The sequence below is a fragment of the Chroicocephalus ridibundus genome, chromosome 9 (assembly GCF_963924245.1).
Source record: "Chroicocephalus ridibundus chromosome 9, bChrRid1.1, whole genome shotgun sequence".
Lineage (NCBI taxonomy): Eukaryota > Metazoa > Chordata > Aves > Charadriiformes > Laridae > Chroicocephalus > Chroicocephalus ridibundus.
The window spans coordinates 30,119,222-30,143,051 of NC_086292.1; the positions used below are offsets into that span (position 1 = coordinate 30,119,222).

Genomic DNA, 23,830 nt, shown 5'->3' on the forward strand with positions numbered 1-23,830 from the left:
CAGCCCAGTATCACAGGGAACTGCCATTTCAGATCTTCTTGTATGGACGGGACTTAAAGAGCCAGAGAAGCCATTTGAGGTCCCATGAAAAACAGAACTGTCTGCTTATACAGTAAGTACAAACACACTATCCCTTTCGAAATAGGCCTCTACAGAAAGTTGCCTTTCTAGTACTAAAAGCTGAAGTTTAAAAACAGGCAGTTATTTCTGGTAAAGTTGGTAATTTGTTTTATTTGATCATTTAATGGGAAAAAGTCTTTCTCCAATATAGGGCAGCTTGCTTAAATATTTGCTTTATGTACACATTAAAGTATAATTAAGAAAAAAAGAGCAAACATTAAAAAATCAGATCCATCATGTTAGGCTTGTTCAGTAACCTATTTGGTACAATAAAACTTGACAATACCTTACAAGAAAACAGAATATAGCAATGTTTGATGTTTATAGAATTGGCATGTCTACAGAATAAGTTTCTTTTTAGCAATGTCAAGTGAAGATTGGTTTCTGTCCAGGCAGAGTTTCTATTCCATATTTAAAAAATAATTGTACAAGTCTTGACCTTGCTGAGTTCTGCTAAATTCATGGCCTATGTTACTAATTTCACTTGACATCGAGACATGAGAAACACTCAAGTGAAACACACACATTCTGAGAAATGACAAATTAGGAAATTCTTGTTTGTGAAATGCAAGAATTCCACCACCACGATCTTACCTGACTGAGTAATTATCAGACTGAGGACTGGTTCAATTGTATACACTGACTTTCAAGGTACAACTATCAATTTAATTTGCTAGCCAGAAACAAGAACTTAGATTGCCTAAAAGCATCGGGTATTACAATTCTGAGTAAGCATGGCAGTTTGAAGAAAGTATTCATTGTTTAAACTTGTTTAGTGTGAATTTGGTTTTACTCTGTAGTACTGCCCTTAGGAGTTCACTGAACTTGACAGTACACTTGAATGTTTGCCATTAACTGTGAAGTAATGGAACTTACATATAACAGTGTATTACTGTCAAAGTACAACAGATGTCTTAGCAGCAACACTGAAAGATGCATTCCAATAGCTATTTCTTCAGGGAAAAAAGTCACTGGGATTAAAAATGACATGCTAAATTTACATGTTTGTCTTTAGGTGCCGTTTTAGAAGAATAGCCTCTGATCAAGAATAAAAATTGTTGTCGGAATAATATGCGAACAGGTAATTTCTTCCAAGTCTTTACTTGGATGTGTATACATGTATAATTAGAGTTCATTAAAATTGCATTGATTTGACAGCTGCCATTGGGATTGTCACAACTGCTCCGTAGGGCTGTCTTCACTTACTAGTCAGCAAACTAGAGCTCACTAGTCAGTGGTACAAGTTCTCTTAAGGAGATGTTTGCTTTGATCAGTCCTAATATTTCACATTTTGTGATTGATTAGCATACAGTCCAAAGTTGCTTATAAGTGAGGAAACATGCCTCAGCCCCTTTATCTTCTGTCAACATTTCCCACTCCTCCCCCTTCCCTTTTTCCTTTTAGCAGACTTCACGATTAGACAGTCTGTAGTATTTTAGCCTTGGACCAGGCAAGACAGCCGAGTCAACATGTGGATTATCAAGGCTGGCTTGGTTCTTTGGGGGTTAAGGTGGTGTTGAGCCTTTATTTGTTTTTCTTTTTAATAGATAGGACAGTCAGGTTACAAAAGTTTAAATGCAAACAGACAAGATAGTTTAGGGACAGGTTTTTGTGCATGTCCTCAAAAAGAATAATTGAGAATTACTGTATTTAGAGGCTGCTGTTACCTCTGCCAGTTTTAAGTACTCACAGTCTAGCGTTAGAATGTCTTGTTTCATTCCTGTTCGCTTCTCCTCTCACCAAAACCTGACTTCTTTTAAAAGTTACTTTTGTGCCCTACTTCTCTTCCTTTAATCTCTCACATGGAAGGACATATCAAAATACATATATATATATATATTTTGTGTAGAACATATTTTGATAGAATTTCTACAGTTGTATTAATTGAAAAGCTAAATCTTTTGTATTTTTTTTAATTGTCTGTTGTCACTTGACTTGGTAAACTTTTCTGTCTTGATGATGGTAGTCTGAATGTAGTATCCATTTGACTTTCAAAGCATACAATTTGCATTTTTAGATTAATATACTGTATTGACTTACCTCATGAAAAATCATAACATATTCACTGATGCTAATGTAATTGGGTTTTGGCTTGTATTGAACACCTTCTGATTCTCCAGTATACTCTTTTGCATCATTGACTATAAATTTAAACGGATAAATGTTGCTTTCATACTTTCCTGCATATAAATACAGAGCTGTAGCTTTCAAATTTGATCCAAACAACTGCGTTTCAGTAAAGTAAGTAAATTTTTGTATTGTAGCAAAACCCGCTACTACTAGTAATTAATAACTTATTTTTTTTAGTGTTAGAGCATCCTGAATTTTCTTTTATTCTCTTTCATAATTCTGTCATCTACTTTATACTGCATTACTCTGGTACTTTCAATAAGTAGTGGCAAAGTATTAATACACAAAATAGAATTAATGAAAAGCACAATTGGATGGAAGATGGGGCACCTGATCTACATGGTCAAGAGGTTTCTTCAAATATCTTATTAGTGGTAAAATTAAGGTTACCATTTTCCCCTTAGCACTGGAAAGAAGTCTAGCTCTAGAAAGAAATAGCCTATAGAGAAAGTGTCTGTAATTACAATCAAAAAGGTTTCGAAGGCTTCCTAGGCACTTTTTGTTCTCTCTCTCCACCTCTTTCACTTTTTTCTAGTAGGCCTGAGACAGAGTGCCTGAGGTATTTTGCCAGAACAGAAATGTTTAGTTGGGCTGCAGAGCTGGTCCTTGATACACGGATCACACCGTAGCAGTGAGAGAATCATTCTCCCAAATGTTCTGAGACCTGAATGACTTGAGGCATTTAGTTTTCTTCAGTACTCTACCACTGTGCCAGTGTGAGACAGGCCTATTTCTGCATAAAGATGAAGAAAAGAAATAGGACCATAAGGCAGGATTTTAAGGAGGTTAACAAGTTCTCATTAATTCTCATGAGAATTTCTTTGAAGGCTTTCCACGAGCTGTCTGAAGGGATTTTTCTATTCTAGGACCTTTCTAGAAGGTCCTACCTTCTATCATCTCACTTTTCCATCTGGTAGAATTTCAACAACACTTAACTCCCTCAGAGGCTTAATAGAGTTGAGAGCAGGTTGAAGTTGAGAGTTTTGCTTTTTCTCTCTTGATTCTTATAATTGTATAGACACCCTGTTACACTGTTCATGTATTCAATATCCTCTCTTCATTTAAGGATGATGTAGCCTTCAAATTAATTACACTGTCACAGAAGTTCCACTGTTACATTTGAATAGACTAAAATAAAATAATTTATACTTCTTGTTTAAAAACCTGCTTGCTTTTTTCTGTTACCATTTTATTCCTATTGCAATTATACTGTTATCCATGGGAAATAATTTTAAAAGTCTTCTAATAGTGAACTTGCAGTAAATGAATTGCCAGTAGACAAGCACAGAAACCTTCAGAGTCAAAATAAATTTCCATTTAACCTCTAACAAGGTAGGACAGAACACACATTTCTGTTATTCCACATCCTGAGCCAATGAAACAAAGTCAAACATGAACAGTCTTTCCAGCCTTACTTCCCTCCTCCTCCAGCTCCCTAATTTACCTGCACACATGCAAAAAGGTCCAGTTCCCATTTGGATGCTAGCACTTTGATAACATGAAACTGAAGTCCTCTTGAGCTCTGTAATATAACTGCCATCGTCTTAAAATAATACAAGGACTTTACTCACACTCCTAAGTCAATACGCCATCAGAGAAACGGAAGAATGTATGAAAAGATGAAAGAGTGAAATTACTAGAGATGGTCTAGAGGGTGGCAGGATGCACAATGTTTTTGTTGCACAGGGTTAGGAGCAGCTAAGCTTTTCTGCTACTCTTAGAAAAGTCAGGTTCATTTTACACACAAAGCTGTATATACAAACCTCCCTCTAGGGTAGAAGGTCTTGTGGCCACACTTCCTTTTTTTCTGCAGGAATAAAGAGGAACCCCAACTCTTTTTCCTGAAGAACAAATAAGAAATTAAAATCATGATTCCTCTTACACAACACTATATTTCGTTTAGAAAATGTCTTCTACACATAAATAATGAGACAGCAGAATTCTTATTTTCAGAACTTCTGGGAGAAATAACAGCAAAAACAACACCTAAAGTGTGAGGTGACACATGATTCTCGTGCTTGTGATGTCAGGAGACTGCTCTATTTTTCTTTTGATTGAGCTATTGTGGTTTCATAAGATTGAAAAATATATTTATAAATACATATATAAAATGAGTTACTGATGCATTAAATATATCGTAAATATATGCAGCCAACTTCCAAATTTAGACTGCTTTCAAAAAGAGTGAAATGGTACAGTTAGATATTCTATTTAAGTATAAAATGGACAACTGCTGCTATGAGTGCCAACATTAGTATCCTGTACTTGAGGTTTTATTAGAATGCCTAATTGTGTTTAAAATACTAACAATTCATAGAGGAAGCCTACTGAGTTAGAAAAAAGCCTTTTTGAGATCTGTGGAAATTACATTGCAACAGGCAGTCTTCTACTTAAGTGCCACTTCATAGGCGAGCTTCTCCACCGGTTGTTAAAAATTGGGGTGGGAAAACTTGGTGGTGTCCAACTGCGCTATAATTCAGCTCTTAATACAGCCTGAAGCAGTCTCAGAATGTCCTGGTCCACACCTGAGACTATTCTGGGTTTACCTGTGCTGCCTCCCATTCTCTCACAGAAGCTAGTTAAGCTAAAGATAGTTTGTGCCATGGGGACAGGACAAGCCAGACTTCATAGAGGTCATCATGAGGGTCGCTGTTCTCAGTACGGTTTGTGGTCATGAAAGGCAAATGAAGTAACAAAGAATTTAAAAGTTCCTCTCACCACAAGAGAATTTTGCATTTATTCATATAATTTAGGTGCTTCACCATCTGATATGGTGATAAATTTGTCATCTTTTTGCATATTGTTACATGAGACAATTCTGCAAGATAGATAGCGCTATATGTTGCTGGCCTGGAAGGCAAGACTGATACCTTATTTGTTCATAGGGTGGTTTTGTTTGTGTGGGGTGGTTTGTTTTGGTGTGGTTTGGGGTTTTTTTTAAGGAAAAAAGTATAATTGAGATGTCCTTTTATTGATAAAAATACAGAAGTCTCTATTTTTCTCTGTGTTTGTTTTGTTCTTTAAGATCATGAAGAACTCTGTGGCACCAGTTATGGATCTTTTTGTCTAAATGGAGGGATTTGTTATATGATTCCTACTGTATCCAGTCCATTCTGCAGGTCAGTGAAACTAAAGTTTATGTCTTTAAGTATCGGACAGTAACTGTCTAAAGACTTTCTCCATTTTGCTTCTTTAAGAAATTACTGTTAAAACATTACGTAAAAGAAAATACCTATTACCTATGGCTGTTGCAAATTCAGTAATTCATGCTTAGATTACTTACCTAGCTTGCAGAGACATGACAATATGAGAAAAATGAACGTGTATACTTGGCGTATACGTGTTTGACAGGTGCAACAGTACTCATTTACGTATGCCATATTTTCTCCCCTCATTACAACACAGAAACGAACAAAATACCCTTTGCCTCATGGAGTACAGACTGTGGGGAAGGCATTCAGAAAGGCAATGTACCTTCCCAGTTTTCCTTCCAGGTGAATTATATTGCAAAAATTCTTATAACATAAAATGGCCTGACCCAAACAAAATGAGGAGGCACAAAGAGGAATATAATTTTTAAGGGGAAAAAAGAATGTAATTCAAGAGTTACTGTGTTCTCTGAATCTCAGTGAAATACTCAAAGGGCAGCTTTATAGTGACAGCCAAAGACTACTTGATAAAGAAACATCAAGGCAGCAAATAGAGATAGTTCTTACATCATTCATTTATGGGGCCATTCTTCTTTTTGAAGCCCATGTAGCACACCGGAAAAGTAGCACTTCCTAATTTTGCGTGTGGATATATTTCCTGCATAAAGATAGCCCTTTCCTTTTATTTTCTCATTTACCAAGACATATGAAGATGCTAAACTAAATTCTAATTTTTCACGGTTCTGCATTTACTAATTCTGAGTTATCGTTCATCAAAATAAATCCTGGTTAATTTAATTAAATTACTTAACATAATAATAGGTGTTCAGACACCTATTACATACACTTAAGGATATTACCTTTTTTTCTTCCATGGCAACTTCAGCTCCCTCTTCAATCTTGAGCTATAACTAATGATAACTGGATGAAACAGTTGAAGAAGGAAACAAAATCTCTTATGAGAAGCCTAATTAAAGTAATTCTTTCTTTTGTTTGGGACAGTTCAATTTAAACATTTAAACTCAAGCATGTAAACTTATCTAGCAGACGAGAAGAGGCAATTTTACGGTAAATATACACAGCATATCACTGTCCTTAAGCATATTGTCCAATGTCATACAATGAATTGTATCCAGAAGTGAGTGTAAAGCTCAGAAATGCCGTATGATGATGATTTATTCTAACTGCTAAACCTTGCAAGCTTATGTGACGTAAAATAAATACTACACACATAAAAAGTAAACCACATTGAAATACATGTTTGGTTTTTTTCCTGGAAGGAATTCCATATTATTAATATTAAAATACTTAAGTGAAAAAAGAATGGTTAGACTACACAGCATCAGAAGCACCCTCTCAACTATTGCTAGACTGTGTAATGAGGAAGGTGTATTTGATGCAATAAATGTAAACATGAAGTAACAAATATTCAGAACAGGAATATTCAGGAGCACAATCTAGTCAGCATAGATAATTTCCACTTTAAAAGGGCTCCAAATGAAGTAATTTGTAATTCAGGTACTAGAGGATTTTATAATCTGCTGAAGCAGAAAAGTAACATCTTAAGAGCATTTCTGTTATACTCAGGCAATCTTATTGCATTTAAATTATCAACTATTTTTCTTCTGTATCTAGTGGTTGATTACAAAGTTATATGCGTTTAAATAGAAGTGTTCTATTTAAGCATGTCCTTATTCTAAGCATGTTCCTTAATCAGTCAGAGAAGGCTAATTATAGATGAGAAAGGTTTTGTTTACACACAGATATCTTAGTAATCAGCAGTGATGTGAATAGAAACAACAGAAAAAATGCATCACTATTCAGCGGAATTCAGAAAAATATTTGGTGCTTTGGAACTTAAAGATTGGCGTCATCATACAGTTGCACAAAGTTTTTTTGATACAGGTTTCTGCCAAATCCCACCTGAAGCTTCCAAGTGTTCTCAGATCAGCTCCCACCAACAGAAAAACTGTATCAGTTTTTAGAATCAAAGGATGAATGATCATTAGTACAGCATTGATTCAAAATGGAGCAAGAACAGACTGACAAACTGAAAAAAAGCATTAAAACACATTTGCCTTGACATGCTATTTATTTACACAAATGTGTTGTGCTAAACACTGTTAATCCAGATTACCTGATGCAACATCATTGGAAGTAATTTCACAATGTGACTAGGAAAATTGCATCATTCCTTAGAAATACACATTTTGTAGCATGCTAACAAATTAAGAGCCACTGTTTACTTTTGGAATTTCAGTTATTTTTACTATTTCAGAAATTGATACATATACACAAGGTAGAGATGTAATAGAAACAAAACATTAGTTGGCCCCCCTCCCCTGTGCAACATTAGCAGATTTTAAAAACAGCTGATGTGTGTTAAAACATGAAGTTGCTCAGCTGCCGTCTTCCCTCATGCCTTTCCTAACAATGAGTTAATGTTCTCAGCAGCAAAAGGCGCACCTGTCACCATAAGGAAGATGAGCTTCAGACCCAGGAATGCTCAAATGTACTAAATAAACATGCAGCAGAATGGAGAAGGATGGAAAAGCAGCTGCCCCAGGTGTATCACAAAACATGAGGCTGAAAGCTGTTTGCCTCAGCACCTGATGCACAGCAGTGCAGAATTAAGTTGAGATGTTGTTGTCTGAGGGGAAGCTCTGGTATTTCCATTTTGTCTTACACATGGCAGATTTCTGAGAGCCTTCCTTCTGTATTTCAGGCAAAATACAGATGGCATAAGACCACCCAAACACAGCTCCTCCCCTTCCCAGGGCAGTACACACAGCAATTTATAGTCATGCTCTCCTTTTGAGGAAGGGATCGTGTTCTGCAGAGGGCAGCACGTTCAGGCCAAGTACTGCAAGGGACAGAGGCAGACTTTAGAAATCTCCGCCCTGAAATACCCATGTATGGGTAAAGAATATCTCCACTTTCTCCTTTCTTTGCTCCTACCCTAATCCAATCTCTCCTCCATCTTTCCTATACTAAGCCAATAAATCCCATGCAAATTCCTTCTATCACTTTCTGTATACTCCATCCTTGTCTGGCTCTTTCTCTGAGATGGGTCCTTCATTCTCTTTTTCAAATGTTCTCATGAGTGATATACTCGCTGTGCCTTAAACCTTCAGAATATACACACTGCGAGTTGCCAGTTAAGGGCTTCCCACTCATCTGGGCTTTTCTTCTTTTTCTGCCTCCAAAACTATACTTTTGCATACCCCGGGCTCTTCTGAAAACAAAGTGTCCACTTAGTATTTTTCAATTCTGCTTTTAGCTTGAAAGGTAGGAACAAAAGTTAGAATACACACCAAAGGATAGCCAAAAAAAAAAGTCAATAATAAAGATTTATTTTTAATGGGACATAAAATATAAAATGCAATATTACCTTACTGTTTGAAAGGTATTAGTGATCAGAATTAGTATCATTACCAGCTATGGTAAAGCTTGCCAAATAAACACATAGCTAAGGGAGCTCTATTGGAAAATAACCCATTTTTCAACTCCTCTGCAGCAGCAGCATGAGTTTCATTTTACTTTCTATGTATATGAATACATCTACAGTGTAACAGTAATGCCTCTTGAGCACAAAACTTTTTAAAAAGCTGTTAGGGCTTCCAATTAACTTTGTCATTGCCTGTTTGCTTTGGCTTTAAATTCTTTTTCATACTTACTAGTTGCCCTTAGAGTGTATGGATTAGGACAACTTTTAGGAGCCTACTACAGACTAAAGATTATGGTTATTTTGAAGATATCAGCCATGTAATCTGAATTGCATTAACAAGCAGATAATTTTTCATCTGTCTTTTTCTGCTTTGAGCTTTGTATTTACATGCATGTAATTTTTATACCAAGAAGCATTCAGGTTTTTCCTGACTAAAGGAAGACTAAAGGAAAACGAAAGTCAAGACTCTTACAGTATAATACTAAGCAATAGGAGTCTGTGGGCATATTTGACTCAAATCCTACCTCCATTTTTAAAGTCTGTCAGATACATGCTTACAACGCCCACCTTCGAGTCTGGAAGAGAAAGAAACCTTACCTTCTTACCTAAATCAGACAGGCAGTAGATCACTTGCACTGTCTCCTGAACTGCATCTGCAAAGGAGACGGCAGAAATGCCTTGTGTTATTGGCGAGCTGTTACTCTTATATTTTAAGCATTGTAAAGGACCGATATAATTGTGGACCCACTGGTCATCTCCTGACATCTTATCCAATGCAGTCTATTTCCTTCCACCTTGTATTGATGCTGATATAGGTAGTTTTGATTAATATCCTATGTTGAAAGATTATGTGGGTTTCTTTACATATGTTAGTGTTTTGTCTCCAGCATAGCTCCTATAGTAAGTTTATATACAACAGTTGAGGCTGGCTCTTCTCAGCTGACAAGAGGTGTGGGCGTGTGTGCATGCGTGTGCAGGCATCTAGGAAAGGAGAAATCTGGATGCTAGATGAAAATGGGAGATTCTAGTCTCACAGCTTTTTTGCAAACATTTGAAGGCTGTTGTCTTTCAACTCTGATTGAATTGGAAATTCTAATTTCTTAGAGGAGGAAAGACCTTTTTTCTCATTTTAAAAATCAACTTTGGAATGCTACATGGTAGGACCATTTAAAGCCAACAGACAGCATGTGCTAAAACAGCAGGCTAACAGCATGCAGATGATGTGCATCAGCAACACCTGGCCTAGTGACCACAAGGCCTAATTAGTGTAACTCCCTCTTACTACAGCCTAGAAGCAGGCTTCTCTGTCTTTTGCGCTTATTCATTCAAGCGCAGAAGCACAGTTGCCTGCCACATTAACATTTGCAAGTGTGTCATGTTTAACTTGTGCTCTACTTTTAGGCATCCATTACAAGCAAGATAAACTCTGAGTTGCTACTGACTTTTAAGGCTGTGTACAATAAGACTGACTATCTGTAGGAGTCACTAAATAGATACCGTCAGTCTGGATTACATTCATAGCCCACATGCGTGTTAGAAACTGCTTTGCTGTCTTGCTTGCAGTCACTGTGTATGTAACTCCACTGAAATTATTAGAGCTCTGCTAATGCAACAGGATAAGTAGATCTTCTGAGTGAGTTCCGCTGCTAATTACTGAAGTCTGCTTAGTTTCTTGCCCACCGATTTTAGGAAAGGACTTACAGCAGAAACCTTTTCTTCTCTTGGTTGTTTTAAAGCATCAGTTGCTTCTATATTTAACATAGGCCTTCACCTGTTTGTACATCAGCACTGATGACTTCATAAAAGCTTGTGCAAGCCAATATTTGAACATTTGGATTTTCGGAAATGCCTTAACTGCAGCAGAGCCTGTTGGTAGGGTTACATTAGCTATCATTTTGTTTCTTTGAATGTAACCAAAAGATACCTTATCTCAATTTTCCTGTTTCTGTGAAAACCTCCATAATTTTTAGGTTATATGACAGTATTTTCTACCTCACAACAGTTCTCTAATCCTATATGCAACTCTCTTCAGTGCTAGGACTGTCTTTTCTTCCTCCTGCTTCATTTTTCTCTTTAGGCTACTGACTTACTCCCTTTACACTCATTCTCTAGAACTTTTCCATGAGCCTTAGTTTGATGCCAAAACCTATTTATTTTTTCTTCCTGTATCATTTTAGCCTTGCATTATTCTCCAGTTTTCATTGGTATTCAAGAATACGTCTGTGAATTTTATATTCCATTTTCTATCCCTGTTACTCTATTCAGCTCTCCGAAGCATTTCTCTCTCACTTGCTAGAGAACAATGCCCTACTCAAACTACACTTCTATTCTTAAAGTATTCTACAGTATTTCAGAAATAGGGCACTGAAATGCCACTATACTTACAGTAAATATCTGGAACATTATCTCAAGCAATCAGAGCAGTCTGCCTACCCTTCCTTCTCCCAGCAAACACAGTCACTTTGAAAAGTCTCAAATTGTCCTTAGTAAAAGGTTGCTGTTTGATCAATTGCACAGCTTTAATATATGATGATAATTGAATCTTTTTTCCTAGTGTCTAAATCTTCCATTTTATTTCCAAAAGCAAAGAATTAAAAGAAAGGTAGTAATTCTTTGTGCGACAGTTTAGACCAGTAGTACTGAAATAGTGGTCCATAATCTCCAGACAGCGGTGCTGGGAGTCATATTAACCATGCATGGTGGTATGCTCACAGTGATCCATTTGTCTTATTTAGATATGCCAGACATCTTCCCTTTTTGGCAGTTCCTCCCCACTCCGCCTTCTTATCCCTCATCTGAAATTATACCTTGCAGCTGCCAATGGCAGTTGAGAACTTCAAGTATGTTACCAAGTTCAACCCATTTTTCTCAGCTGGAGCCTGAAATTGCTTATGTCACAGATTATTATGACTTCAGTGCCAGAAATAGCAAGAAGGAGCAAGATCTTTAGTAATACAAGTAGAGAGAAGCGAATTTGCATACGTAAAAGATACATGCAGAATATAGTTATTGAATGAAGTGCTTTCAATTTTCTGTAATGCAATAAATTCCTTAAGAAAACTTAGCAGAGTAAGTGCAAAATGTAAGACAGATGAAGATTAGTTTAGCTTCAACCTATCTGTTTTTGAGTCAATGTGAATTACTAAACCATTCATTTTATTTATTTTTAATAAAATATCATACCAATTTACCATAGTAAAATACCATATTCGTTTTAATCCTTTGTTCACAAGTTGTTTTCAGAAGCTCAACACATAAAACAAACATAGTAGAGAAGACTTTTAGCTAGGTCCCTCCAAAAGAGGGTCCTTCACCAAGCATGTAACATGTTCTGGCATGAATTATTACACTGCATAAATTACTTTTGCCATTTAAGTTGTACCGTGTGTCAGTGGGTTCCCATTTCCTTGTTGTATTTAGCTGACAGTCCTAGCTCTTCAACAAAGCAAGCTAGAAAGTTCCATGAAAGGGGGAACAGAAAGCATTACTACTGTGTGAGAACCAGTTGGATGATACAGTTAACACTAAAGAGGTGGATTTAATAAATTAAATATGCCAGTGGAGGAGGCAGATTTAACTGCAAAGTACACCATTGTGAGGTATATTGGTAATCCAATGAATGTATTAAGAAAGATATGGTTTAATACATGAAAGCAGTATGGATCAGAATTTAAACTTGATGCCCAGCATGCCCAATTCCCTTTGTTCCAGAAATACAAGGAGAGTGGAAATTCCATAAGAAAACTTGCTGTGAAGCAAATATAAACCTTGAATTATGCCATAACAAGTTCTGTCACCACTTAAAACCAGAAGAAGCCTTTGTGCTTTTCATATGAGATGACAAGTTACCATCTAATGTGAATAAAACTTGGTTTCCCAGGTGTATTGAGAATTACACAGGAGCCCGTTGTGAGGAAGTTTTGCTGCCCAGCATCAAGTCCCAAGCAAAAGGTGACCTGTTTGCAGCTTTCTTGGCTTCACTTCTTCTTCTAGGAGTTCTTGTAATTGGAGCATTCTACTTCCTTTGCAGGTAAAAGTGCTTCAGAGTGCTGAAGCTGTTTAATCAAGTAGAAATTTCTTCTGGTAATCATGTACTAATTATTTGAATGTAAAAGTATGTAATGAATTATCCATAAGGTTTGTATGGTTATTCAGCATAATTAATGTGGATGTTTCAACTTGTTGCTTGTAATATTTTACTCAATGTCTTTTCTAAGCTATTACTTATAATTGCTTTGTAAAAAAAATACATGTGGTACACCTATTTCTGAGAGATTTTACAGTCTACCTAGAGTTAATGCTAACATTTTAAAACGTTAGTCAACCCTTACGTTGTCCAAAGGCTGAGAAGTAGAAGCAAATTTCCAAAGTACTTAGGAATGAGAAACTCTGCCACTGCATCGAATTGGCAGCTAAACCAACCGGTGCCATTAGCTCCCAATTCCTTTACAGCTCCTGGTTTAAAAAGGAAAACTAAGGAAAGAATCAAATTCAAGAATAATCCCAGGTGGATTTTTATTAACTAGCTAACTAACTAACATCTAGAACAAATCAGAGGGCTAACTCATTTATGCAGGATGATTCATGTTTGAGTAGCATGAAAAAGTCAGTGCTAGACAGCAAGTGCTGCAGGTTTGGTTTTAGTAGATTTTAGGCATATTAGGCCTTTGAATGAAAATACATAAGCAGTTACTGGGATTAAGTCAACTATTTGATACTGTACAAATATCAGTACACTTACACCAAACCCAAACAAACTTAGTCTTCACTTACTCTCTGCATTTATGTACGCAAGTCAACCTCCTGTGTCCCCTTTTGTTTTTACAGTACAGCACTTTTTGTAAGAGTTCCTTTTGTCATATACTGTAATATGTATTTACGCCTTTATGAGGCAACTTACTAGCCCCTGTAATTCTTAGCCATCACAGACTTGCAGCCTCTTCCTGTTACTCCTATGTTGCGTTTCTCCTTGGTTATAACCTAGAGTTCTTGCAATTCTGTTCTTTGCTCTCCCATAATCACGTTGCCAAATCAGCCTCTCTGATCAGTGCCTTTCAGTGAGCGACCTTTGGAATAGCTGGTCTAGCTTTACCTCAGCTGCTGTCATGGAAACCCACTGAGTGCCAGTTTTTCCCATAGCTGAATATATTTAGAAGAGATAGAGAGCATTTGATAAAACAGAGTTTGTATAAAAAAATAAACTTGTTGTAGAGGATACCCCCCACCTTAGTCATTTTAGTCAAATTAATCCTATTTTAGCAGTGGAATGCCACAGCAGTTGTGAGCTAACGAATGTTTTCAGATTATTATGAAGTTATTAGAATAGAATACAGCTTTAGCTAAAGAAAAATATCACTCAAGTCTCATAGACATTCGGAGAGTATATCTTTAGAAGTAAAGCTTGTCTCTGAGAAGATAAAAAAAGTCTTCAGAGAGCACAGAACTCAGAGAGTAACCTGTTAAAAGATCCCTTTCCTCTGGCGTACAGTAAAATTAGGGGAAGGCTGGAGACACAATCTACTGAGTTTTACTGTCAAAGAGCCGAGCCTTGCATTGCAAAGTACAGCAGCTTAGAATAACTGCAATTACAGGTCTGTGCAAGTCCCTTATCAGACATTTGGAAGATGAACCTCAACTACTGTATTTCTCTATAGGAAATCAATTTACTCAGGCTTTACTTAACTGGCAGAACAATTAGTAGGCCTCTTTATTAGTAAAATAACAAGGGCAGCAACTCAGACTTAACATAGTTGCCCTTGAACCTATCTTACATACCAGACTAGCTTGGGAAATCTCATAAAATCATGATCAACTTCTTTAGTATACAGAAAAGAACATAACTGTCTAAAAATTGTTTTGACTTACCTTTACACTTCAGAGGCTGATGTAGCACAATCATCTTCTGCTAGAGATTCATCTATAAAAGAAACACTTTACATCTAAAAGTCCTTATTTCTTGACTGAAGTGACCAACATATAAGAGAAGTGTCAAGTGGATACTTTAATCTACTTTCCTCTTTTCAGCTATATAAACAAGGATTATTGCTAAGAGCTCTCATTAACATTATTATAATTTTTTTCCACAAATTTGATCTAAAACATGTATCATAACCTTCTGGAAGATGGTGGAACTGGGAATTGTAACAGTTAGCTGAGAGTTTGCATCATCCTTGACTTGTCCTCTTGACGGGATATATTGAATTTAAAATACTAAGAGAAACATTGTGCTATCAAGTTTCTACTGCTACACTTCATTAACAAATATGTTTCATCCTGAATAAGAAAGCAGAGAGTTCTTCCCCCCCATATTGTGTGGGAGTACAGATTTCTGTGGCTTTTTCAGCACAGGACTCTAGTGCAGGATTCTAATGCAATCTGGAGGGATGCAGAAGAGGAGATATTAATTGCAATTTAGGATACAGAAACTGAATTCCTAAAATTATGCATCAAATATTTTAGAATTTAGGAAATTGGTGCTCTGTTTTCTTATACCTGTCATCCCTTGTACCCCCTGTCCTTTCCAAGTTTTCTTCCTTTCGGGCTGCTTGGGGAAGATTTCAGAACCAGGCATGTGCATGTACATTTAATGCTCCCTACAAAAAAATCCATTCAGCATACAAGGGCGGAGAGAAGGGATTTCATTGCTCTGCTTATAAAACTGAATCATACGTAATGGCAAAAGTAACCCATAAAAGCTCTGGGTGAACAGTAGGAAATAATTCTCCCTTTATATTTAGCTGAATCATCACAATTTTATCAACCAAGGATTTATTTTTTCCAATCTGCCAACAATCTGCTGTTAAGCTGATTTCATGCTGTATTTGATTATGCACTAGGGTTCATCAACATGGTATGGTCTGGGAAAGCAAACTACAAGGAGGAAGAGGAGAGGGAATCAAAGATAATGAAGAAACAAACAGTATTTGAAATGGCTAGCGGCTGAGAATGATGGAAAGTAGAACAGAACAGAGGAAAGGAACTGAAGAGAATGGAGGGAGGGAGGAGGGAGAAGCGGTCAAGGACTGGTGATGAAAAAAGGCAGCTTAGAACTGGCAAAGATAAACAGTATTCTAAGGTTAAACCTCCCACTGTCGCTGGAACCTGCTGGAGGAAAGGCTAGTGTAGGTTGATAGAATATAATTATTTAGATAGTAAAGTGAGTAGCTTTAATTTACTTTCTGAAAAAATTATGAGGAATGTTGTTGCAAAGACCATGCTTTTATGTCTCTTCAAAGATGAGTACTGCAAAACAATTTTATATCATGTTGTAGAAATTCATAAGAACAGTATTGTCCACACCCAAAATTAATGTGAAAACCAGTTCAGTACATGAGCTTCCTACATTATTTTATCAAGTTTTTGCCAGGAATGTGTTGTTTCATAGGTAATTAACATTGTCTCTCAGTCAAAGGGGGAATCCTGATCGTTAAAGGGCATGCTCAGTTCTGTTTACTACATTCTTATAAAAGCTCAGCACATAAAACTATTGCTATTTCTAACTGTTGGGATTCATAGAAGATATGGCATCATGCCAACAATTGTATTTTAGCAAAGGTAGTAAAATATTTACTTTGGGGATGTAAAACGTACCTATATATATATATATATATATATATAAAATCAGAACTGGTTTTATGAGAGTGATTTGCTATTTGACAATGAAAAAAATGTCTTGGATTGGAGTAAGCCTCTGTGTGGCTTCAGGCTCAGGAGCTGCATAACCTGTTAGCAGAGGAATGTATGAAGGCAGAGCAAATCCAGATCTAGCCGCTCTCTATCTGGAAAGAAATACACACACCCCCTGGCAACAAATGGTAGATAAAGCCTACTGTTTTGACCTGGGGAAAACAGGAAAGTATGCAAAAATCCTTGCTATGAGATTGTTACTGAGGTAACAAATGGCGTATTTTGCTACAAGGGTTCCTGGAAGAAGAATAAGAAAGGTAGCTGATTAGTATAGATTCCATGTAAGCCAGCATTTATTTAAAAAAATGTAGAGGCCTGAATGCCACACACACAGCTTAGAGGAACAGAGAAAACCCTAAGGAAAACTAAAATAAATATGCAATTAATTTCGATACTTATTAAAAGTCCATGTTGAAATGCCAAATTACCTGTAAGATAAGTGTATATAGATGAACGGGAACCCAGCCAGCCAAAACACCAGGGTCTAGGAATAAAGCCATGTAAGCTGTCCAATACAACAGACTTTGTGGAGGAGTTGGATCACCACAGGACACAAACTGGACAGAAAGGAGAATAGCTCATGACTCTTCTCAAGAGAGCAGATGTCTAATTACTATTAAAAGAAAAGGAAAGAGATAGCGAGAGATAAGCTCTATTTAAAAGATCTGTTTCTCCTCAAGAAAGTGGAAAATATCACATTACTTATATTTAACTTCCAAATGCTAAGAGAGTTAATGATAAATTAAATTATTTTGTGGTATCTACTAATTGCTTAAATAAAGACCTCAGAAATCAGACAAACAGGAACATTAACTTCAGGAGAGAAGCCATGTAGTTCTGAGTGCTGTTTCTGCCTCTGATGTGTATTCTCCCTCAAATACATGCTGCTTAAAAATGTTGACTATTAATTAGAAAGTAATTGCAGAAAATCCATGTAACTTTTTTCAGTGGAAGCATCATTCAATTAACTTTTCTCTGATAACTTTTTCTCATTCTGTGTGTTGTTTTTTTTTTCTCTTTGTCATCTCTTTATTTCTTCTGGTCAGGAAAGCTTCCATTCCAAGGACAAGTTCTTCAGAGTGTGGTGCCAACCTGGTTGAGACTACAACCAGCAATGGCTGCAACAGTGAGTACATTTAACGTTAAATGATTTCACTCCATAAGGAAGGCAGGAGAGGAGGTTTTCTTTAATTAAAAGCACGTGTTTTGTTTATTTTTCAGAAATAATAACTGAGTGAAGCATTAGAGTGGAAGAATGGTGGGAAAACATCATGCAGAGGAACCCTGAGAATACAGTGGTGATAGAGGATGATGTGGTAAGCAAGATGAGAGAAGAAAGTAGACTGAAATAGGAGGCTTGCTTATGCGTTGGAGAAGACTGCAGCTAAGACACAGAGAAACAGTTGCACTTACTAGAGTTTCTATGTGTTTTTAAAGGTGTATCAAATTATACCAAAATCACTATAATCTATGTTTGAATTTTGCGAGATTTTTCATGACAAGTTACTGTTTTCAGTTATCCACAGGTAGAAGCATGAGATAATTTTGGCTTTTACTGCATGGGAATTATGAAATAATTTTTCTTCACTTCACAGAGAATATGAGATAATCATAGGGGTTTTAGCATGAGGTAATACTTTGAATTTTTTATAGGATTGTCCTTTTCACAGTATTGCCCCAGAGGACTTAAGGACTGTCTTGCTTCAATAATTTCAAAATTTATACCTGTGATACATGTACAGAATTTGGCTTGTTACACTTACCAGATGTAGGGAACAAAAAAGCACCTTTCTCCAGCTAATACTGATATTTTTTTTAATGTAAGACAACATGAGGATAAGGTATCACTGCTAGTGTATTGGTCAGCTTCCTGGCACAAGATTTCAATTCAAATTAAATGAAAAGATTAAGAAAAGAGATTGGTAATGGTTAAAAGAAGTTTACTAGGCAGAGTATTTACCCTTTGTTTGGTATACGTCCCTAATATTAAGCAAGACACCTCCCTTGATAGTTTTGTCTTGCCGCCTTCTGAAAATCTCACTACTGAGGGATATTTAAACCTTACCATAAATTTTCCAGTTGATATTTCAGATACTACAAGTTGGGAATTTTATTCATCAGGTCCATTCCTGACACAAAATATTATCCAGCCAGGTGTCTTGGCTGAACAAGTGCTGCCCTCTCTAAAAATTTATTTGTTTTATTCACTTAACCATTTCTTGATCACACCAATATATTATATATCACTATCTGGTTCCTCACAGGATTCTTTTACTTGGACAAATAGAGGCCAAATGACATGGTCTGTCTCTCTTTCTGCCTTGACAACACAAAGAGACTGTCTCGTTAGTCAGAGGCATAGAAAATGTGAAGTGAACAATTTTCTTTTGAACTCATTTCTAGCACTGGAGGTTGAAACCAGCAAAAATCAGATACATTTCCATAATGGCAGATTACCTAGCGGCTCATTATATGGGATGTATAAGGTTGTATTGAAGAGAAAGTTAATTGAGAAAACTTCAGGAACTGAAAGGGGAGAAAATGCTGAACGCAGATTTCTTATCTCTGAAATAAAAAATCTAGTGGTGTATAAGAATGTGGGTGCAAAGAAAGCGTTGAGCAACCTTCTATTCCTAGGATGTCTACTACACACTCTAGTGTTAGAAAAAACAGCATGTATTTTACATCAATGTAGACAAAAGTACAGCAAGACAGAGAAGAAAAGACGTGCTGTTACAGCGTATAAGGTAAGAAGTCAAAGAGAAAACCGTATTATAATAGCTACTAGAAAACAAAACAGAAAAAACCATTACCTTCTGAGGATTCATATCAGAGAAGTTAGAGTCCCAGTTAAAGCTCAGCATCTGAAGGGAGAATCTGAGGGCACCAAATCAAATAGAGGAGCTGATCCAGAGAAACTCCCAATCAAGTCATATGAAGAACTAAAAGATCACTTTCTCCACACATTAAATGATCTTATGTGTTATTTTCTGGACTTCAAACCTTTAGCAGATACTCTGAAGGAAGCTGATAATATTGTTTTAAAGGCTAGGAAAGATAAAGGTGATTTTTCATCACAAAGGGACATGCCGCTGTTAAATACAGAGTTTAAGACATTTGTAGCAGTACTGACAGCTACATTAGAATCAGTATTACCTAAAGTACTTTGCATAGCCTCGGTGAAAATAAGTCAGGGACCACTGCTTTTAGATAACTTCCATATATTAATCATGAGACATTCAGACTTAATAACGTTAAAGTTTGGTATACTATTTTCACTGAAGAAGGAAAAGGCTTGTGGTCATCTTAAGTGGAAATTCAGGCAAGAATTAGAAGATGTAAGAAATAAATGGACTGACGTTGTACTCTGTAAACTCTTAGAACACTCTCAGCTTTCTAGACAGACATGGAATAGTTATTCACTGTTACCAATCTTGTTTGCATTATTAGGGAAACAGTTTGTACAAAAAGTGAGGACGAATAAACTAAAACCATATTTAAATGCAAACAAGTTGATTTATGAAACAATGTTATCTTTGAAGGAAATCCTATTAGCAATTCCCAGTGCTTCAAACCCCTTGCATCTGAGAACATTTCAGCTTCTAAAATTAATTATTTCAATTCACAAGCTTTGTGAATTTGATGTTCAGGTCAGAATGAGATCAGGCTACAAATTCATTTTAAGGTGGTCAAATGCCACAGAAAGTACAGGGTAGCCAACATTATGTATAATTTAATAAAGTAGTACAACACACTCTAGCAATGTTTGCTTACAAAATTAAGCAAGTGGTCCTGTGAGCGATAAAGCTAAGGAAACACCGGTTCCAGTGGATCAGATCTTGTGGTTGGAGTCACTGGCGTCTAAAAAAGCATTATGTGTATATGCAGGGATGAGTAATGAAGTCTCTCTTCTCCGCTTGACTCCTGTTTTCATGAAAGAAGATCACAGGTCTTTAAAATTACCCCTCCACCAGCTGAAAGGTATGGCAGGAAGAAAAGGAGAAAAGACTAATTTACTAGGAACCTCCACTAATATGGTTATTATTATAGTGTTATGGCAAAAATTCTTTTATACCTAAGGATCATGTTTTCCTTCCAGAATCTTGCAGTAAAGATCTCTTCATAATGCTTTGCAAAAACCTTTTGATCACTTGCAGAACGAAATGCCAGCCATTAGCAGGAAATCTCTTTATAGACCTAAATAAGAGGTTGTTTATACGTGCTTATATATGTTACTCAGTATATAGGTTTTTTTCATTAGTAGCCCAAACAAATGCTGGGGCAAAGTACAATGAAAGGAGGAGAAATGGCTGTTCAAAGAAAACAAGAAGATTTCTCTGTGCTGCATAGTCTTTTGACTTATATTGTTAAATACTAAGCAGGAAAACCAATGGGAAGTCCATTTGGTAGCACTTCCCCTTTTAAAGACACCTTCTATGTTGTGCAACCCCTTCACAATTTACTGCACTAAAAAAATTTATTTTCCTCCTGGCGCTGCATTTTTAAAGAGCAGTAGAGGGGCTCCAATAATATGACTCTGTTCTTTGAAAAGGGGAAGCAGAGAAGAAACAGGGGAGAGAACTTGCCACAATAGAAATGGTGTCTGTGCCATTGCTTTCTGTTGCGAGTGGGCTGACTAGGAGCTACCAAACTGAAAGGGAAAGTAGTGAGCTTACCTAAAAGGCTATAAATTCCTGTTACATGTTCAGCAAATTCTGTATCGGGAGATATATACCTAGAAGGGGCTGCCCAGGGAGAGGGAGAGCTTTAGCCAAAGGTGGTTATGGATTTAATATGGGACACCCAACTCTTCTACATTAAAAAACAAAACAAACCAACCCCCTCAATTATGTTCCTTTGATATTTAGCATCCTTGCAGATTTAAAGGACATCAAGCTACTTCCAGTAAAAACTGAAAAGACTGTGGGTTAGTTTGGGTAAGAGTTTTCACTTTTACCATGACCATACTCAAACTCAGGGATATTAATGAAGACTTATCTGTATAAGTTCCGGGGGAAAAAAATGGAACTAAATTGTGTTATGATTCTTTGGCAATATCACTTGGATTATCAGGATGCATATGTTCACTGTAACCCTCTCAGATACAATGCCTTTTGTTGACGTCTATATACTTAAATGAAGAGACGGAATATTCCTGTATCTCAGATTGTATGAAATAATCAAGAAAATCTGGACATAAATTACTTACTTCTTTGGTTAAGATCAGTGAAAAGAGTGCTTCTTTCAAGAAAGTACTGCAGTATTTCCTGCACTTTGGGGGAAAATGAGCAAATAAAAAAAACCCCAACCGTGCATGCCTAAAGATGTTTAAAAAACCCAACAACTTTTTCATTATTGTATGTAAAATTATCTGCTTGTGCTTATCCAAAGTCTGTTCTTTATTTTCTTGTGACCGTAACCTGTTCAACATAATCTGTATGTAATGTGAAAGAGAAATTTGCGAAGTACCAAATACAAATTCTGTGAAATCCCAATAGGCAGGTTGCCACTCAGTTCCATGTTTGGGACTGATAGTCCACAAAACCTTCCACCAGGAATTATTTCTATAGCTAGCTAAGGGTGTGTAAACAGAACCTGCACAATCTGAAATAACAAAAAAAAATATTGCTGTTTTCATCCCCCAAATTAGAACAAATTTCTAACACTTTTAAATGTATCTGTATGTCAGTTTGTGTAACATTTCAATATTGTTTTTCAGCGTACATTAAAAGAGACTGTTTTCAAATTATCCTCTCAACGTAATGGTATTTTGACTCCAACTTTTGTACAGGCAAATGACGGGCTGTAAAAATGTAGCTGAGCATCCACTGGTGGCATTTTTTTTTAACACGGCTCTGTAATTTCAATCTACATTGTACCTTTTCCGTCACAGAATTTGCTAATGTTTCAAACTATTCAGTCATGTGCACCAGTTCTGGAGATTCTAGGGGAGTTCTCTTTTGAGGGGATTAGTGTTTGCTCTCACTGTTGCCATACTGAAAACTCACAACTCAGCCAAGACTAGCTTATTTTAAAAAAGCTGTTTTTAACTCTTATAGCTGTGAAAATTTATCTTGAAAAGGTGACATGACTGCCACTGATTCAGTGATGTGAATCATTCCGAAACATTTATTTTGAGAAGTTTGTGTTACCTGCTAATCTCTGTGAAGACCTAGCTGTGAAATGTAATGATGGAAATTTATATATTGTTTTTTAAAAGTATTTAGAAGCACACATCCCATTGATTTGGGAATAAAATTTTTGCTCCTAAATTATCAAAGCTCTTAAAAAAAATTCCAATTAGGCAGCTGCCTGCTAATAATTCTCACATAAGTATCCAGGTAACATAACTTCCAAATAATCCCCACCTACCTTACACCATTCCTTTGGAAAAAAAGTTCCCAGTTTTTCACTGTAGCTGTATGTTGTCTGTTTAGAAAAATACCCTACATTGTTATGAAGTGCTGGTAGGCATGAAGTAATCAGCGCAGGGGTCCTGCAACGTTTGAACTCATATTTGTTTGACCTAAGGCTGTGGTACAGGACCAAGGCGCGCCACCCCCACCCCCCCAGAGGTGAGCTCAGTTTACCTCGCTGCACATCTTTAAGCCTGTAGTTGAGGAGACGCATTGCCAGGCCGAACACCCTCAAGGCTCAGAAACAACAGCCTCTTCTGGAGCCTGTCTCTGGCTGAGGAATGGGCTAGGAACAGGTAAAATTTCAAGTAAGAAATTTGGTAATTAAAGTCTAATGTTTATCTTACCAGCTTTTGTGTGCACAAAATACAACTGCTGTATTATGATGGAATGTATTTTAGAGATCCACCACAGACCGTGTGATTTACTGTATGAACAGTAAATCTTCCCCACAATATAATCATGAAAAATAATCACAGTGGTGGAAATTATTTTCTTAATATTTGCAGAGTACTCGGAGATTGTAAGTAAAAGACCCTACAAAAGATCATTTAAATTTACATGTTTATTATCTCTGTAACTATGCAAACGTCCAGACCTCAAACGTTTTTTTCCTGTATCATTCCATTGAGTAAAATAGAAGTAGGCAAATGTTTTTTAACTTGTTCTTGTTTGGCCAGACACTAGGGGTTCAGCAGACTTAGGTCAATACCAGGTGGTGTATTATGTGAAAGCTAATGAACACCACTACAGAGTTACTTCTAGTACAAGTTCTCCATTTTTAGAAAGACAAAAGTGAACTGCGAGGGGGTAATGACACCGAGTGAGTTTTGAGGTAGACTTTTAACTAAAAAATTAATTAAGAATTGTATGTAACCACT

The 23,830-nt window shown here is 36.6% G+C and overlaps 1 protein-coding gene across 5 annotated transcripts in view; it reads left to right on the top strand.

Annotated features, from left to right (window-relative positions):
• NRG4 (neuregulin 4) overlaps positions 1-22,282 on the top strand; it is a 52,884-nt gene extending 30,602 nt beyond the window's left edge. For 4 of the 5 annotated variants that reach the window (XM_063347372.1, XM_063347375.1, XM_063347373.1 and 1 more), the window contains exons 3-7: positions 1,136-1,201; positions 5,276-5,369; positions 12,728-12,877; positions 17,580-17,659; positions 17,755-22,282. In XM_063347372.1, the coding sequence (XP_063203442.1) occupies positions 1,192-1,201; positions 5,276-5,369; positions 12,728-12,877; positions 17,580-17,659; positions 17,755-17,771 (351 nt within the window). In that variant the 5' untranslated portion in view covers positions 1,136-1,191 and the 3' untranslated portion in view covers positions 17,772-22,282. Of the gene's footprint in view, positions 1-32; positions 113-1,135; positions 1,202-5,275; positions 5,370-12,727; positions 12,878-17,579; positions 17,660-17,754 lie in introns of all 5 variants that reach the window. The other variant, XM_063347376.1, reaches the window with a different exon arrangement.
• The last annotated feature ends 1,548 nt before the right edge of the window (positions 22,283-23,830 follow it).